General features: G+C 41.8%; 1 protein-coding gene across 1 annotated transcript; it reads left to right on the top strand.

Annotated features, from left to right (window-relative positions):
• The first annotated feature begins 1,944 nt into the window (after window positions 1-1,944).
• Exoc1l (exocyst complex component 1 like) lies at window positions 1,945-18,171 on the top strand. The gene is made up of 3 exons (XM_041671057.1): window positions 1,945-2,255; window positions 12,169-12,299; window positions 17,740-18,171. Exons 1-3 carry the CDS (start codon window positions 2,135-2,137, stop codon window positions 18,004-18,006), a joined length of 519 nt encoding a protein of 172 aa, XP_041526991.1. The 5' UTR covers window positions 1,945-2,134; the 3' UTR covers window positions 18,007-18,171.
• Window positions 18,172-18,621: the final 450 nt, after the last annotated feature.

The raw sequence follows: 18,621 nt of genomic DNA, 5'->3' as shown, positions 1-18,621 counted from the left end.
GAACCATGAAGGGCAGTATCTTTTGATGCTGTTGCCTTGCAGGGGTACTCAGTCCAAGTCCTCCCAAGCTTCTCCTCAAATTTATGGCCTCTGTCAACAGATTTTTAGTACATAATTTTAAAGAATTATGTAGACTATATGTGTAGCTATATATGTATATAGAATTATGTAGACTATATGTGTAGCTATATATATATATATATATATATATATATATATATATATATACTTACATACATGGCTTTACCATTCTGCTAGTAGGCAAACCCAAAATATTTCTAGGGCTCAGCCTCAAGATTGTAAAACAAAGAGAAAAAGAGCAGGTTTTGGACAAGGAGCCAATAAATTAGGCGCAGTCCTACTTGAGACACATGCACAACCCTGAACCACTCATGCTAAGTAAGGGAAGGACAATGCCCATGAGCCAAGTCCAGGCCAGGTTCACGAGTTTGTTGCTGTGCCCAGAGCTAATACAAGGCAAACAGCTTCTCTTCTATAGGTAGAGGGCTTCTCGCAGGCGAGGGGAAAGGAAAGAATACTAGAGAAACACCAGATAGCTGGGGTCATTGGTTCAAGAAAATTAAAGCCCTTCTTTAGGCTCAACAGCACTGCAATTCACTCAGTGCTTAGGAAGCTGATCTTTGCCAGCCCTAAACCACTGCCATGCTCACAGACTCAAGCAAAATTGTGACGTCTAAACAAGAAAGGACCCCCCAAAAAGAAGACTACAGTGAGAACGGGCACAGTGGGGAAGCTCCAGATAATCACAGTCCCAACCACCTGTGCATTTTGAAGAGGAAGCACTGGGCACAGTCAACACCCTGGGCTCCACTGAGGCTTTGGTTGCGCCTCCACCTCCGAGCTCTTCTGCCAGCTTTGTTCCACACCCTTACATGCCACTTCCTCAGATCCTTGCTAAGGTGGTTGGATGAAGAATGGTCCCCATAGGCTCAGATATTTGACTGCTTGGTCCTCAGTTGGCAGAATTGTGTAGCAAGGGTTAGGAGGCGTGTCCTTATTGGAGAAGGTGTGCCACTGTGGGTGGGCTTTGCAGTGGCAAAAGCCCACACTAGATCCAGTCTCTCTCTCTCTCTCTCTCTCTCTCTCTCTCTCTCTCTCTCTCTCTCTCTCTCTGCCTCCTGCCTGGGGATCAGGATGTAAGTTCTCAGCTACTGATCCAGCTCTGTGCCCGCGTGCCTGCTGCCACACTCCCTGTCAGGATGGTTGTGAACTCACCCCCAGCAAGCAAGTCCCCAGTTAAATGTCCTCTTTTATTAATTCCTTTGGCCATGGCATCTCTTCGCAGCGATAGGACCGTGACTAAGACACCTCATACAGTCTTCCTCCCAAGTTTTCCCTTCTCTTGTGGGCCGTGTTCTCACTTGCGTGGGCCAAATGCTTATTTGGTGTCCCTCTCCTCTATTAGACCATAAGCTCCTTGAGAGGAGAAAATTCATCCTCCTGAGAAACAAATGTAAGGAATGCTTCCCTCTAGCAGGTGCCTAACAGGTTTTCATTTGGGTGGAGACACACATAGAATTAAAGTGGGCCCATAGAAACGGCCATCTTAAGACTACTTTAGGCCAAGGAATTGGTGCAAACTCTTGGAAGCAAGAGCTTGTGTGCATCACAGGGGCGAGGAGAGAGACCTGTTGGAAGCGTTAGCAGTAAACACGGGTGCCTTTTTTTCTGCGCAGTGAAAGCGAAGTTCTTAATGGAAGATGATCTGAATCAATAGCGCCAGACAGCTGATTTATATAACGGCTTCAAGCTGAAGCCGTGGTCTTTCTCTGCATAGTGCTGCCGTGCAAGGGGAAAGGCTGCCGACCCGGAGGCTCCACAAGTAGACCTGTGGCCATCTGTCAGAGTTCATCAATATGCTCCCCCATCAGCGAGCCAGCCCAGAGCGCCCCGAGAGCTGCTTGCAGCAGGCCCGATGCTGAAGATGCCGAGGGGGTTAATAAATACTGGATTGGGGCTGCTGAGGTGGGGCTGCCACTGTCGGGAGCTGGGCCTTTCGCTCTGAATAAGAAGGGTTAGAGTGAGAATCCCAGGGCTTGCACACCCAAAGGAGACTTAAGCTGCAACAAGCAGCAGCCACCGCAAGGAAAGCCTGAGCCAGGGGGAACCCGAGATGTCATCGCTGGTGAAGGAAGACTTGGAGAAAAAACTGTTTAAGCCGCTGGCGCAGAATCTCTGCGAGTTTATTGAGATCGAGTTCTCGGTCCAGGACAGGTATTACCTCTGTGTGTCAGGTAAGCAGCGCTTTCTAGTATCGTTTCAAAATGCAAAGAACTCAAAGGTGAATACGGGGTATAGGGAAGCGTTGTCTGTCTTCCTATCCAGCTCAGGCATGCATGGAGCGTCTTGAGAGTTTAAGTAGCCAGGTTAAGGAATGTATATTCTACGGACTTTTAGAGCGCTAAGGAGCACCCCCTCCCAAAAAAATGTATTAGACAACATTAATGGTTCAGAAGTGAAATTGGATCTGTACTTCTCTTGGTTTGATTTTTTTCTCCAGTCTCTCACTCAATTTGCTTCACAGCAAACAATTTTGTTGTGTAAAGGCTCACTTAAAAAAATCCAGCAGCATTCTGAATATGATTAAATACATCACAGAACCCAGTTATATAGCCATTCCCAATGCCTTTCTATATAGAACAAAAATGGAACCTTAGACTTTTCCTCCAAGGACCTAATGATACTTCCTGGTGGTTAATTTGAAGAAAGAAATCCTCTTTAGAAACATTCTCTTACAGAAAAACAATACCAATACTTTAATAGTAGATATTAGCTCAAGAAGACAGAACTTTAGGGAGGAGAGCACAATCCCTAATGTAGAGATCTGACATATAAAGAACTTAGTAAAATACGTATTTCCTTTCTGTTACCAAAATATAAGAAAATTGTCCGTGCACTGGCTTTTTCATTCATTATGATGTTCCAAACTTTTTATGAATTTATGTAGAAATGTTGGTGTCATTATCTCATTATTGAATTTGGCATGCAGCTCTCTCTTTTCCTGGCCCAAGCCTCTTTGTCCCCTTCGCAGGCTTAGGAGGAAAGAGCTCGGCAACCCTAGGGCTACTTGCAGATGTTCCTCTTTAAGGCAAACGCCCATTATCACACAGCTCATTACCTCTGTCCTCCTGACAACTGGTCTTTAAGAGCGTTCTAAACTGAGAGGAAGCCAAGCATCTTTGAAGAAAGGTCTAAGAATTCTTTAGAAGGTTACAATTTCTAATAAATATAGAAGAAATTATCCAACAACAAGAATAGTAATACTTATCTAATGCCTAAGCTTATTTTACTACACATCTGAAATATGGGGGATTGGCATGTCAACAAATGTAAGAGACTTAATCCATTCATAAAATCAATTAGGCTATGTAAAAAGAGAAAATAAAACTACATAATAGATCACATTGTGTTCTCATCCACCCAGTCACTGAATCAAAAGGTATTTTTACTCACTCTGCTAAAAGAGGCTGTCTATTCTAATATAAAATAGAATAATTTTTTACCTATTATGACTCTTGCTTTATAAAAGTAGCTTCTCATACTGGCAGAATTTTAAAATAAAAGTTTTAAAATTAGAATAGTCGTGGTAAGTTATAAAATCTAATTTGCCAAACATATCTTAGGGGCTCCCTTTAATAATTATATAATTAACTAAGCTTGATATTATATAATTAGTTAGTTAATTATATAATTAAACATTTGTAAATTATTTATTCAGGGATTCTGAAATCAAGCTCCTCTCGAGGTCAGGAAGAAATGATTTCGGGATATTCCACCTAAAGTTAACACACACACACAAAAAGCCTTATTAGTTCCTCATTTTCATGGCTATACTTTATGTCCATTGGGAGAACTTTCCCAAAATTTAACACTTATTTTAAACAACCGTTACAAAAACATTTCAACCAAACAGCAGTTTAAATGATTCTCGACAGTGCCAAGAGAGTGAAAATACTTCACCTGGAAAACATCTATTGACAGGAATCAAGCAAGTCACTGGATACTTGTTGAAGCGGGTGGCTCCATACTTCAAGTACTGTCTACCTTCAGGGAGTAGGGTCGCAAAATTTCCTCTTCATCCTCTTTAACCCTTTCATCTTGTGGTTCCTGCATATGAGACCCATTAGTCCAGAGTCGTCATATTCCATTGCATTTTTCTGATTAAAGATAATACATTTAACCATGATTGAACTTCCTTCTTATCTGAGCAGAGTCCATCCTTTGTAGTGGTCCCAAAACTAGGATTGTTTTCTATTCCATCTTGATGATTCAAAGACGGACATCAGAATAAGATACCATACACTCAATGCCCTTGTGGGAAGTTAGCTACAAAGTACATCGGGCATCCCCTGGAACCTCCTTCCTTTGCATCTCAGGCTTTGCATGGTGTCTTCTCCCTGGGGACCAGTTTATCCCATCACACAGCACCAATCTTCCTGGCAGTTCAAAGCCGTGTCTTCCAGTGTAGGGAGGAGCTCTGTTTCCTGCAGGAGCGAGGAAAAAATAAGTCACACATGTAAAGCGAAGCGTTTGAAAACCTGTGTTGTAGCATTAGCCAAAACTGAATAGGAAGTAAAAGGGCATGGTGGGACAGACCTGGAAATTCTTGACATCAGATCATATTGGGAAATCCGACCCTGATTTATTGCCTGTCAGCTCTGAAGTTGGGCATAAGATAGTGATCCTTCATGGCCTTGTTGCTCACATCTCTGAAATAGAAATAAAAACAGGGTAGTTGCTCTATGAACTCACAGTGGTTGTGACAGTATGTCTGTGTAAAGCTCAAGCTAGATAAAATCCCACCATGGTGTGGGGAGGTGGCTAGGAATCCCTTCCCTAGCTGAGGAACCATTGGCAACCGGCAGGTGCTGGGAGAAGGGGAGTCAGTTCCTTTTAAGGGTGTAGCTCTTGGTGGGTTGGCCATGCTCCTGTTGACGACCACATGCCCAAGAGCATGTGACAAATTAAACTTAATCGTTTAAAAAAGAGTGGAGGGACTCAAAGTTGAGTGGGTAGGTAAGGTGGGCGATGAATCTGGGAAGAGTTGGATGGGGGTAAATGTGATCAAAATATGTTATATAACATTCTCAAAGAACTCATAAAAAATTTAAACACCTCTAAAGTGCTCCCCTACAATTCTCCCTTCTGAATTTTTATTAATGATAGTTTATATTCTAAGCAAGTAAAAGTAGAGCCTTGAAAGAGGTAGCTCAGAGTTTTAAAACATATAGAAAAATATTTAATGTCTATATATATATACTGGATTATATATATATATAAATATGTTGTAAATATATCTGTATAATAAAAAATAAAATATATAATAAAAACTTTATATACTCTGTTGCTTTTAAAATTATGCATATACTCATGTATAGATTATTTTAAGTGTTCTTATACTTTTAGGAAAACATTTTTCAATCATGGTATTTTTTAATAAAAATTACTTAATTGTATTGAACTCACAAATAAAAACAGCATGCAACTAGTTTAAGGAGCCCACTCAAATACTTGACTAGTCCTGATCTATGCATTTTTATATTTCTTTCTTTTTTAATTAAAAGTTGTTTTCAGTACAATATCTTTTGATTATGTTTTCCACTACCTCAGCTCCTCCCAGATCCTCTCCAGGTCCCTCCCCACTCAACTTAATGTTCTCTCTCCTCACATTCTCTCTCCCTCCAGTTCTCCTCCCCTCTCCCTCCTTAAAAAAAAAGAAAAAGAAACAACAAAAAAGAAAATCAAAACAAATAAGCAAAAGACCAACAAGACAAAAAATGCCAAAAAAACCAAAAAGTCCACAAAAATACCATTGAGTTAATTTTTGGTTGGCCTTACACCTCCTGGGCCTGCCCTGGAGCGTGGTTGTACACCCGTGAGACTCCACTGGATAAAACTAATTTTCCTTTTACCATCTGGTATCAATTGCAAATAGCTTCTCAGTTAGGAGTGGGACCCCTGTCTGCTTCACTTCCAACTGCTAGGACCCCATCAAGCTCGAGCCTGTCTAGGTCCTGTGCCTGCTGCCACAGTCTCTGTGAGACTATGCGTCTCGGGGAACTTCAGTACAGTAAGAGTTACCACTCTGAAGCCGTGGACCTCATGGAGGGTTTTACATTTTTGCCATCAGCCACATTTTTATGCTGCACCACGTGTAACCAGCACAAAAACTATAAAGTTTTGAAGAAGGGAAACTGCTTAATCACTTTCTTTATTAGGGTGAAACCTCGTAGCTGAGATGACAGGGAGGGCCGTGAGGTCTGCCTGCTCAGAGTCAGACGTGAGTTCACTTAATGCCATTTCCGTGACTTCTCCATTTTCGACTTTGTGCAGATGAGATGCTTTACAGATGAAACGACACTCACGAGAAGTTAAGTGATTAACCTAAGGTTACAGATTCTCATTCTCAACCCAAACTTCCTTCCACATCTCCACACTCTAACTGATCATAGCTGCACCTCTTAGCTCGTGTGTGCAGATACTTCAAGAATTTCGTGTATGTTGGCTCATTTGTCACTTCGTACAGACAATGAAGTCAGAGTGCAGTTGCCCAAGATCACCAACCAGTAGATAACAAAGGGAGGCTTGAAAGCCAGGTCCATGTGTGCTTAGCCTTTCTACCACGTTGCTTTCGGTGGTAGACTAAGAATATTCTAGCATGGAGCTGATCAAACAAACCTGGGATAAACCTCACTGGCTGGCAGTTTTGCTGCTTTGATTCTTCTGTTTCTACAAAAACCAGCTTCTTTCTTTTCCACGTCTTGTATTTCTATAAGTTTACCAATAACACAAGCCCTAACTTGTTTAAAGCCAATCATTTTGCTATTTTAAAGACTCATGATGCACCCTGAAATGGATTTTATAAAGACATTTCTAGAAAAATTTTATTTGAAAATATGATTTTGGTGAAATCAGCCTTAGCCTTCTCAACAACCACAGGGCATTAGCAATCGAGTGTGACATTTCACTGAGGCTTTTAAAAGTATTTCATGATGACTTCTTCTGTGATTTAATTTAAATGATGAAAACCATTACATAACACCAGATTACAAAACGAAAGAAGCATCTATTTATTTAATGCATTTCTGGGAGACTTAATTGTGAGTTTCACATTTCCTCGATCTTGACTAATTTTTTTCAAACCAATTGGCCAATGGCCAGTTCTCTTTCCATTAGCTTCCTAAATGCTGATGTTTTTTTAAAAGGTAATGGGGATTTCTTAAAGACAAAGCTTCCTTTAAAATTGAAATAGTGATGGTTATAAAAATTGGAATTCTGAAAATATCCACTGAAATGTAAAACCTGGGAAAATGGAATAAAATCTTAAATCCAGAGCAGGCTTCTTCTACAGCTCCCCAGAACTGTAGATGTCACCCCTAAACCATCGCTATCTCCCCTAAACTGTAGTTACAAACCACATCTGTAGATATCATCCCTAAACCACAGTTACAAACCATATCCATAGATATCACCCCTAAATCACAGTAACAAACCGGATCCTCTGAGTAAGAGAAAACAACTCGCTAACATTCACACTTTATAAAACACATTTGGGCTCTTAAGACAATGTGACAAGTTTCCATTTTCCAACTGCATTAATGTGGAGGCAGCCACTTAATTCCAGCTGGCAGCCAAGCCCAAATGCGGAAATCAGGGATTGGGTCAACTCCAGCCTCAGCAGACTCCTTTGGCTCGTGGCTGAAGAGAACTCTTGGAAAGTCCTTAGCACTAAAGTAGGCTGTCATTTTGTCAAATGAAGGAGACTGCTCTCCCTCCGCACCACGCCATCTTGCACAAGCTTAGCTTCCAGGCACATCCTTATGTTGTCTGAGTCTCATACAAAGAGGGAAATGACCACTATCGTAAGAAAATTTGGTCCCTGGTAGGGATTATCTTCTTAACATCTTTTCTCCTCTCCCTACCGCCAGCCCATCCTTTATGCAAATCATGGCCTCTCCATTTATCTAATCCCTTCCAGTGGCACCCCGTGTGTACACAGTTTTCAGAATAATGTCCGAACCTATTCCAGTCCTTGCAGGAGCAAACGCCTCCCTACCTTTCTTCCTGTTCACCTTCTTGCTTCACGCCAACAATACCAAATACTTGCCATGACTCAAAAAATGCCGGATGTTTTGTGCCTTTGCACCCATGCATTGCTAAAATTGCCTTTATCCCTTTCTTCCTTCTAGTAAGTTCTGTTGTCTTTGACAATTCGGGTTCATCCCTCTCTGAGCCTTATTTCCTGCAGTCAGAGAGATGGCCATGCCCCTCCTCTATTGTCCTGGCCACACCTCTCTTCCTTGGCCCTCATCCAACAGGGCCTCATTCACACACTGCTCACAACACCCTTTGCAGATTTTCTTCTGAAGCTTCCACTCCCTGCAGCCACAGTGAGAGCAGGAATGGGGCCTTATGGGAATTCATTAATTTTTTTCGATTCCTAGCACTGTGCTGGATTCACAGGGGACATTTAAATATTTATAGGCTTAATGAAGAGGGTGAGTGGCTCCACAGTCAATCAGCAGGCTTTCATAACTTGTAGACGATGCCATGAGATTTGCTCCCTGAAAATCATACTTCCGTACGATGTCCAGTTATCTCTCCAAATCTCTTTACCCCTGTCACTTCTCGGCCCCTCTGCTGCTACTGAGACAGCAAGCTGGGGCAATAACAGTCCTGATTCTGAGGAGGATCTTCTAACTAGACAAGCACACTGCCTCCTCGTGGAAGCTACAAAACCTTCCCCTTCAGCCCACCGTCCTTGTCTTGTGTGTACATCTTCCCAAGGCTAACAGGTAGGCCCATGCGCTTGGATCTTCTTTGGAGCCAGAGAAATATAGAAGTGTTTAAATACACCAACTTCTCACAATGTCAGGAAGATCCCAGAGTCTCTGCTTTCACTGACCCCAAGTTAAGACCTATAATTGATGTCTTATCCAGACATGCCCCTCAATCACTTCCTCTGTCCCCAAATATATCATCCCTTCTCCTCGAGTGTGTGGTGTACACCATACCCTTTAACCTCTCCTCCTACCAGCTTTTAAAATCTTACCTGGCCCAGTGTAGTGATATTTCATTTGTATTTTAATGAATAAAGCTTGCCTAAAGATCAGAGAGTAAAATCGCCCACTGGTCAGCCTTACAGACCAGACAGTGGTAACACACACCTTTATTCCCAGTAACACTAGTTGCCATAGAAACCTGGTGGTGCATGCCTTTTATTCCAGTGGTGTACATCTTTAATCCCAGCCCCAGAGAGGAATAAAAGATGGGAGGAAACGACTCTCACACAGTGTCTCATTCTGAGATTCCTGGAGGCAGGCTTGTCATTTCGGACTGAGGTAGAGGTAAGAGCCAGTGGCTGGCTGTTTGCTTTTCTGACCTTCAGGTTGAACCCCAATTTCTGTCTCTGAGTTGTTATTATTTGTGCTACTGTCCAGGGGCCAGCACACAGCATACGTGGAATCTGTGTTAGTGCATGGAGTCCTTGCATGTTAGTGCAAGCTGCCTTCTCCAGTCACTACATAGAAATAGCCTTCAGGGCAGGAGTCAGTGATCTTCCTCAAGTCAGATGTAGACCCTTGCCTCTCTGTCTCAGCTCAGTGACTCCACAGGAGTGTCCTCAAGCTCTGAGCTACTCTCATTGGCTGATTTCCATGGCATGATGCTGTCGGGCCTGCCTCTTCCTTTCTCCTCCAGCCTCTTAACTATCATCTTTTCTCTCTCACTTCTTTCCCCTGAAAATGTTGCCTTGAGTCTTACCTTGAAAATCATCCCACAGACACAAGCCCCAAATCATTCCAAGACTATGAAACTTCCATCTCAGTCCCTGCTGAGGTAAGTGGCAGATACTTCACCTGTATATCACATTTATTCCACTGTCTGGCCCACCTCCACCTCCTTTCCATTTGGATTCACCAACATTGTTTGGTTCCCACCATGTATCATCAAAACCTCACCTGAAACTTTACTTCAATTTGCCGATTTGTTTTTTTACCATCCACACACCATTCTGAGGCTACCAACAACCATGGATGTCTATTGGGCACTCTCCTGAGTCATTTGTGTGCTTTAGTTTTTCCATGAGTCTGTTTTATTCTCGCGACCCCTTCCTAACACCAGTGAGTGACATTTATTCTCTAGAGATTAATGATCTCTTGTAAACCACACTGCAGAGGTGTCAGGATGTGACTCCAGGACATGGCACAGCAGGCCCACTGAGAGCATTGTCTCTTCCCCCAAGGTCCTTCAGCTCCATGACCTTCTCTGATGAGTCTTGCGCATTGTGCTGCCAGAGAAATTCTTGCACAGGACACCGCATCATTAAATCCTGGCTCACTACTGACGAGGTGTTGCTGTAGGAACTTGCACAGAACACCTGACGCAATGCCCGTAAGCTGGACTTGTCAACTGGCCCCGACTCCCTTCTCTAGGAAGCTGGACTCACTCTGTCAACTCTGGGATCAGCTGGTCACTTCTAGATTCCCCACAACTCCAGAGTGGCGTCTGCCTCTTTTGAAGTCCAAAGCCATTTAAAACATTTTAACAACTTTCCAAACCTAACTAATCGTATTGTCCACCGCATCTTAATTCCAACGAATCTATGCAGTCCCCTCTCTTCCTTTCACCTGGTAAGATTTTCCTTTCATTGTCAGGTCCCTCAGACTGTCCCTCTCCCGGAAGTGCCCACATAGCGATCCTCTGTTTCCACTCTGTATAGTCTGTTCATGTCTCTCATTTATGACTATGATTATATCCTAGTGTATTGTTTTATATCTACATAGCTAAAAAGTCATGTGTCTGTCTCAGTGTGATTTGTGCTGTAAAACAAATGACTCATGACTTAGGAATTTGTAAAGAGCAGATTCATTTCTCAGAGTTCGGTGGGAGATGAGGATTCCAAGACTGAGGAGCTCACATCTGGCGACAGCCTTCTTGTTACATCATCTGTAGTAAAAGGCAGAGAGAGAAAGAGTGTGAGAGGGAAAACAAGAGAGGAAAAAAGATGTGCAAAGGTCAGACCGAGCATCCTTTCACTTGGAGCATCCTCCAGCAAAAGCTACCCCACCCCTGCCATGGCACCATCGATCCATTCATGAGGGCTCTGACCTCCTGACCTAATCTCTGAAAGGCCTCACCTCTCAACATCACTGCAGTGCAGATGAAGTTTCCAGCAACAGAACTTGGAGGACCCATTCAAATCACAGCAGCATGCCAAAGTCTCCCAGAACCAAAGGAATCTTTCCCCAAAACAAATCCCAGTCTCACTCTGAGAAGACGCAGTCAGCTCACAACTCTCCAGGTTGTGAAGAGTTTAGACATCCTGCCTCCCCACCTGCCACCTCCTTCCAATAACCTAGTACATATGACCCCCGCATAGTCTCCCTTCTTACTGAAATCATGAGTGTTAGGACAGAAACCAGGTTTCTTATCTGTCTCCCTATGGCATTTACTCAGCAAACAGCTAGTATTTGACTCATTGATGATTTCATAGAACAACTCGATATTCCAATAAGACCAGAGACAAATGATTTCAGGACCAGGAAATTACTATTTTCAGTTTTGTTCATATTAAGTACAGAAGGGTTCTCCCATGCCTTTCAAGATAGAATATTAAAACTGTCTGTGCTGGTGACACACTTGGGACACCAGAGTTGGAGCCATACAGTGACAATCTCAAACATTACCAAACAAGTCAGTCGAAGCTGTGTTACAGGCACACCTGCATTCAAAGTCTCACAGCAGCTTTAGAAGGAAGTGTCGCCATTTTTGCGTGGTCACCCTTCAGTGCTGAGTTGTTGTGCGAGCAGAGCCATTTGCTATTCGTACCTTAGTTTTTCATAAGGTCACCAACCAAGATTCTGACTTGCTCTGGGGAGCATTTTGTCCTCCGTTGTCTGCTTCTGCTCAATCTTCTATTTTCCGCCTCACCACAAAGCCCAGAGTTCTGATGGACAATTGTCACAAAATAAAGTTAAAGTCTTGGGCATGTTGGCAAAAGTCCAGCTATACCAGGACTTGCCTTGGGAGTGTACTTATAATTTGGGTATAAGGCCATTAAATAAAAGGGAGAGAAACAAAAACTGAAATGGGACTTGGAGAATGAAGGTATTGAAGTAAGAGTCTGTGTTTTTTTCTGTCCTACAGTGACCAAAACTGACGAAGTGAAGATTATCATGGTGAAGCATTACAGAGTAGGTCTAGATGAAAAGTACGAAGTAACAAAGAAGTGGTCTTTGGATGATCTTCAGATGATTGACGGAAAAGAAGCTGATACCGTAAGCGTTAGAGTTTTATGAAGGTAGCACAGGATCGATACACAGCCGATCATTATGTTCGATGACCTGCTTTATATTCTTGGCATGTACGAAGTGTTAAGATGACATTATATTGTTCTTAAGTGGTATGGATTAATTTCCTGGGATGATCTATACTGGCTTTTATGAGTTGGACTCTGACTTTTGTCTATGAAATCTAAAAGCATCTTTCCCAAGATCTTCTTGACAATTTAAACACAATCTACCACTCAGTCCTGCAACTTTAAAAGCAACTTTCTCCAACAGATATTTTCCATGGCCACCCTCTCTAACCCAGGTTAAGTTTTGGGATTCCTTTATTCTCTCAGCCATAGCATTTGATGGTACCATCAACTCAGTGACTGTACCAATCAAAAATGGTTGAACTTTGTCACTTTCTGAACCATTTTGTACTCCATTACTACCTTTTGGGTCACATAGAAATAGCACTTTTAAAACTAAGTGTATTTGACAGGACTTTCAATCAAAGAATTGAGATATGTCTTTGCTTTGTGTCCTAAGTACTCACATTTTATGAAAATATGCTTTACATAAATGTTGAGTACTTAGAAACTGATTAAACATATTATGGCATGTCCACAAAGTTAGATTAGTTTGCACCCAACACAAAATGTTAAACCTTAGCTTTTACATGTAATTATACATATATGTGTGTAAATTTATATATGAAATAAACTTTAAGAATTGTAGACAGAGATTGTTCATTCATTTCCCATCTGTTCAGACCTGAATAATCACACAGAAACTATATTAATTACAACCCTATTCAGCCAATGTCTCAGGCATATTTCTAGCTAGCCCTCATATCTTAAATTAGCCCATTCCAGCCGGGCGGTGGTGGCACACGCCTTTAATCCCAGCACTCGGGAGGCAGAGGCAGGCGGATCTCTGGGAGTTCGAGGCCAGCCTGGTCTACAAGAGCTAGTTCCCGGACAGGCACCAGAGCTACAGAGAAACCCTGTCTTGAAAAACCATAAATAAATAAATAAATAAATAAATAAACCCATTCCTATTCATCTGTGTATCTGCCACAAGGCTGTGGCTTACCGGTAAAGGTTCTGAGCATCTGTCTTCTTCAGCAACTACATGGCATCTCTTCAACTTCACCTACTTTCTTTCTATATCTCTGTTCAGACTTCCTGCCTGGCTTTACTCTACTAAATCATTAGCTGAAACAGCTTCTTTAATAACCAATGGTAACAAAACATATTCATAACATACAGAGGAGTATCTCAGATAAAATAATAATTCCCTGAGTGACAGTGGTACAAATTTTGAGTTATTTTCTTCATTCTACTTTTTGGCACTTACCAGATTTTTATATTGCATTGATTCTTAAGGGAAATCTATAGCACATATACCAACCTGTGGTTTAGAAATTTGCTATCCTCATACATTTTATTACACTTGACTTTTCCCCTAGCTCATCCTCAAAAATTACTTATGTCATAATTATTTCTGCTGAGTTTGATCAGCACCTGGTGATATAAATGAAGCCTGTCAACTTTGATCCATTTGAACCAATTTTCTGTATTCTATTTCTTCCCTACTTTCCTTGGCCTCTAATTCCATTGCACAGTTATTGATTCTTCCCTTTCCAACTTGAAGATTATGGTCTTTGAGAGTTAACCAGATAAAAATGGAAAGCTCTTCATTTTTGTTTCTCTTATTACTTAAGGACCTGCAATACTAAATTACCAGGAGAAATGCTATATTGCCCAAATAGTCACTCTCTTAAAAACTTCCCTTCCTGGCTCCTCTGGGAGTTTTCACCTTTCTCTTGGGGTTAAATCCTCAGGAGTAAATACTTACTGTGATTTCTATCAATTAGCAATGATACAGTGGTGATTTTTATCAATGGCAACGACACAGTGGTAAATAGAGCAATATAGGCCAGTTGTCAACTTTAAAATGGGAAGGACTGCAATTAAATTCAATTTGTAAACAGAAACAAAAATAATTTTGGATTTGGAGATTGACTGCTGTGTAGCAAGAAATAGGCTGGTGTACCAAATGTGGGTTGGGCTGACTGGGGTCTCGGTTCTTGTCTGGGCTCTGCCAGTAAATACATGGGTCACCCAAATGTCACCTCTTTAAAAATTATTATCCAAATTATACTTAAGGGGGTACTACAAATCCATGAGTTCCCTTCTCAGCTCTAGAATCTTAGCAGAGAAAAAAGAGGAGAGTGAGAAAGAAGGGGAGAGGGAAGAGGGGACTGTGTTCTATGTATGCGCTTGCTCTGCTTTAGTTATTAGGCTAAAGAGAAACAGTGACCTTTTCTAAGTATTTCCAGGACATGAAAGATTTTCCCCACATGGTAAGGAGCAAGTGTTGGGAGAGAAAACTGTCTGGAAGCGTAACCAGTGTGATGTTTTTTGGATGAGATTCTCTATAATTGTTCTTCAACTGCCACAAGGCAGCTAGAGAAGCATTGTGAGGTGTGACTTGCGAAGTGCAGCCTTGGAAATCATTGCACCATTGTTTGTCATTTATTTTTGCTTTGCAAACAGAGTCTTCCTATGTAGCTCAGGCTATCCTGGAACTCATTATGCATCTCATACTGGCCTCAAAATCGTGGATATCTTCGTGCATCATCCTCCCAAGTCCTAGGAGTCTGGACATGTGCGGCTATGGTCAATCTGTATATCACTTTTTTAAAGCATCGGTGTGTGTTTTTGTGTAGAAAGGTACATGTATGTAGGTGTGTGTGTGTGTGTAAGTGTATGTTCAAATATCTTCCTCAATTGCTCCTCAATTTTTTCATGTGTCTGTTTTTGTTTTTCAAGACAGGGTTTCTCTATGTCCTGGAACACTTTCTATAGACCAGGCTGGACTTGAACTCAGAGATTTACCTGCTTCTGCCTCCCAAGTGCTGGGATTAACAGTGTGTGCCACCACTGACTGGCTGTTCCATATTTTTCTTTGAGGCAAAGTCTCTCAACAAATCCGCAACTTCCTATTTTTAGTCTAGCTAACCAGTATAGTGCCATTAATTTTTTTCAAGGAGCAGTGTTGATTTCTGTTATTTAAGTTGTGTGTGTGTGTGTGTGTGTGTGTATGTGTGTTTCCCCCTCTTTTAATTTGCCTGGCTGGGATTATTTATTCGTTATGTTTTCTTGGATGTAGTTAACCCCTTTAGTTTGGTTTTCCTTCTAGCACCTTTTATAAGTATAGATTTGTAGATAGATATTGCTTGAACTTAGTTTTATCCAGGAACGTCTTATTTTCTCCATCTATTGTGATTGACGGATCACAATATCTGGGCTTTCATCTGTGGTTTATAGAGTCTGTTGATCATCCGTTCAGTCCCTTCTGACTTTTATAGTCTCCATTGAGAAGTCAGTTATAATTCTAATAGGTCTGCATTTATATGTTATTTGGTCTTTTTTCCCCTGCAGCTTTTAGCAGTCTTTGTTTCATTCATTTAGTGTTTTGATTATTATGTACTGAGGGGAATTTCTTTTCTGGCCTAGTCTATTTGGTGTTCTGTATGGTTCTTGTACCTTGGTAGCCATCTCCTTTAGGTTAAGGAAGTTTCTTCTATGATTTTGTTAAAAATATTTTTTGTGGCTTTGACCTGTGTTTCTTGAGTGTTTCCTAGATGATTCCAGGTTTCCTGGATGTTCTGTGCCAGGAGATTTTTAGGCTTAACATTTTCTTTGACATAATAGAAGATATCCACTTCTGTCATCAATGTCTGTGAATCTCTCTTCCATCTCCTAAATTCTGTTGATGGAGACTTGCCTTTGAGTTTCCTGTTCAAGTTACTAATTTTTTTATTTGCATATTTCCCTCACTTTGGGTTTTCTTTATTGTTCGATTCCACTTTCAGGTCTTGGACTGTTTTATTCACTTCTCCCACTGTTTGTGTTTTTCATAGGTTTCTTTAAGGGATTTATTAATTTCCTCTTTAAGAACTAATATATCCATAAAGGCTATTTGAAGGCATTTTTCTTATGCTTCAGCCACCCTGCAATACTCAGGACCTTCTGTGGTCAAATAGCTGGGCTCTAGTGGAGACATACTGTCCAGGCAATTATCTGTTTTTTACGGGGCATCTAAGGCATTTGTGAAGATTTTAATTCTAGCTGCTGAAATCTGGACTTGTCTTTGTTGGGTAGGTATTTTGTTCCCTGATTTCTTTTGCCCTCCTTGGTTCTCAGGAGAATGTGTTGGCTGTATGTTGCCTGGTGGGGAATTCTTCCGGCATCCTGATAGGTGTGGACATTGGGTTTCCAGGTAAAATGTGTTTCTTTATGAAAGATATCTCCTGTACTTTACAGTTTCAATGGTGTCATGTCTCAAACTTTAATGTACACATGGGATTGAGTTAATTATTGCCTGAAACTTTTTACCAAATTGTGGTGTGTTTAAATATGCCTAAAATAAACTTCTCGATGTCAGAATCTCAATGTTTGAACCAACACTGGCTGCCGAGTCATGTTGAACTGAACTGCCTTCATGTCCCTGAGATGGTCACCCACAGTGTTCCACCAGGGTCTGCTTAGTCCCGTGGGAAGGGAGGCAGAGAGTGAGGAGAGGCCACAACAGTTTGCCACAGAGCTGGAGATGAAGCTAGGAGATTGGCTCTGGAGGGGAGGAGGGAAAGTCAAGATCTGAGGCTTACCTGCCATCCTTGCTGGCTTCCGTGCTTTCCGGGCAGGCTTGGCCTGCAGGTTCCCAGAGAAAACCTGCTCTAGTTGTGGGCTAGGATAACAGATGAGTGAAGAAGGAGGTTGGGGAAGACGGTCTGCAGGTTCTACTGGAGATGGAGGCAGAGAAGTGGGGGAGGCCAAAAGCACGAGGTCTTCCACAGAGATGGTGTGGGACTGGAGGTTGTAGGGAGTGGTGGAGATCTTAGTTAGGCTACCTGCTCCCCTGACCAGAGTGACCTACAGGTTCCCAAGGAATGCCTGCTGGAGTTGGGGGCTGGGATAAATGAATGAATTGGCAGTGGCAGTAGATCTGTGTGATCCATTGGAGAGAGGAGAAGGGGGGAAGAGAGGCTGCAGCAGATGGTCTGCTAGAGAGCTGGGGATGAGTCCGGTAGATCAGATTTAGAGGACTGGAAAGAAAGGTGAAGATCTGCTCTTAGCCTACCTGCTTCTCTGACCAGAGTGGGCTGCAGGTTCCCAGGGAATGCCTGCAGGAGCTGGGGACTGGGATAAAGCGAAGATTGTACTGTTGACTTTCAGGAGAGATTCTGTTTGGCTCTGCTAGCTTTGGAAAGCTGATGTGTAGATTTTAGAAACATGCCTGATACTGAGACTTTACAATCAATAGGCACAGCCAGCAAACCGTGGGGATCCAGGAAATGACTCTGCATGAAAGCAAACCCAGTCTCTCTCTCTCTCTCTCTCTCTCTCTCTCTCTCTCTCTCTCTCTCTCCCTCTTCTAGGACAATCCATTTTTTGATCTGCACTTCAAGAAAGTGTACAGCCTGGAGGCCTACAGCTGTGCCTCTAAGTACTCCTTTGCTCGAACGGTGAACCGGCTGAACCATGCGTATCTTAAGAAGGACTTGCACATCGTGAACTTCGATTCGACTTACATCAACGATGACTCCATTTGGTCCTCCAACAACAAGGACTGCCTGGTCCTCATGAGAATATGCTTTTATGCTTTCAATCTTGTGTGCTTGTCCCTGTGTCCCCTGCCACTTTGAAGATGTAGCCCAAAGTCCTCCATCAGTGTCCAAAGAAATGGTTCTCCAACTTAATACTGATAGTCAAAAGTTTGTTTTGCCTCTTCCTCGATGGCTATTATTCAAACTAAAATAAAACGAGGCTTTGTGAATGGCAGTGAAACGGGTTTTAGTGCAACTGTTAACAGTCGGGACTCTTTGGGTTCATTGTGTTCCATGATAATTTCCAAAGGTGTTGCATGGCTTGGGCTAAGTTAGAGTCAAGAAAAAACTTTAAAAAAAGATCCTAGGTTCATAAATAATATTTTATCTTTTGAAGGTATCAGTACTGTTCAAAATAGTCTTCAGATCCAAGGTAATTCCTCTAAAAATGCCAATCAATGGCCTGTATTGTAGAAAAGCAAAAGCCAATCTTCAAAATTCATACAGAACTGCAAAAGGCTCCAGGTAGCAAAAATAAATAAACAAAACCTTGAAAAATAAGTACAAAGTTGAAGGACTCATGCTTTCTGTTTTTGAAACTCACTACAATGCTATTATAATTAAAACAGCATGGTACTCGCATAAAAATAGTTCTAGAACATAAAGCTACTAGGTTCATACAAGGAAGAAGGAATAATCTCTTCAAATGATGAG

This window comes from Microtus oregoni, unplaced genomic scaffold, assembly GCF_018167655.1.
Source record: "Microtus oregoni isolate MIOR12 unplaced genomic scaffold, Mior012 000021F_ref0000039, whole genome shotgun sequence".
Lineage (NCBI taxonomy): Eukaryota > Metazoa > Chordata > Mammalia > Rodentia > Cricetidae > Microtus > Microtus oregoni.
The sequence above is the reverse complement of the archived record's forward strand: the minus strand, read 5'-3'. Positions and strand labels throughout refer to the sequence as shown.

What these genes read in the sequence shown, in the direction of transcription:
- Exoc1l (XM_041671057.1), top strand. Translation starts at nt 2,135, where the DNA reads ATGTCATCGCTGGTGAAGGAAGACTTGGAGAAAAAACTGTTTAAGCCG. An exon ending in GTATTACCTCTGTGTGTCAG is followed by an intron (nt 2,256 to 12,168) that starts GTAAGCAGCGCT and finishes TCTGTCCTACAG; the next exon opens with TGACCAAAACTGACGAAGTG. An exon ending in ACGGAAAAGAAGCTGATACC is followed by an intron (nt 12,300 to 17,739) that starts GTAAGCGTTAGA and finishes TCCCTCTTCTAG; the next exon opens with GACAATCCATTTTTTGATCT.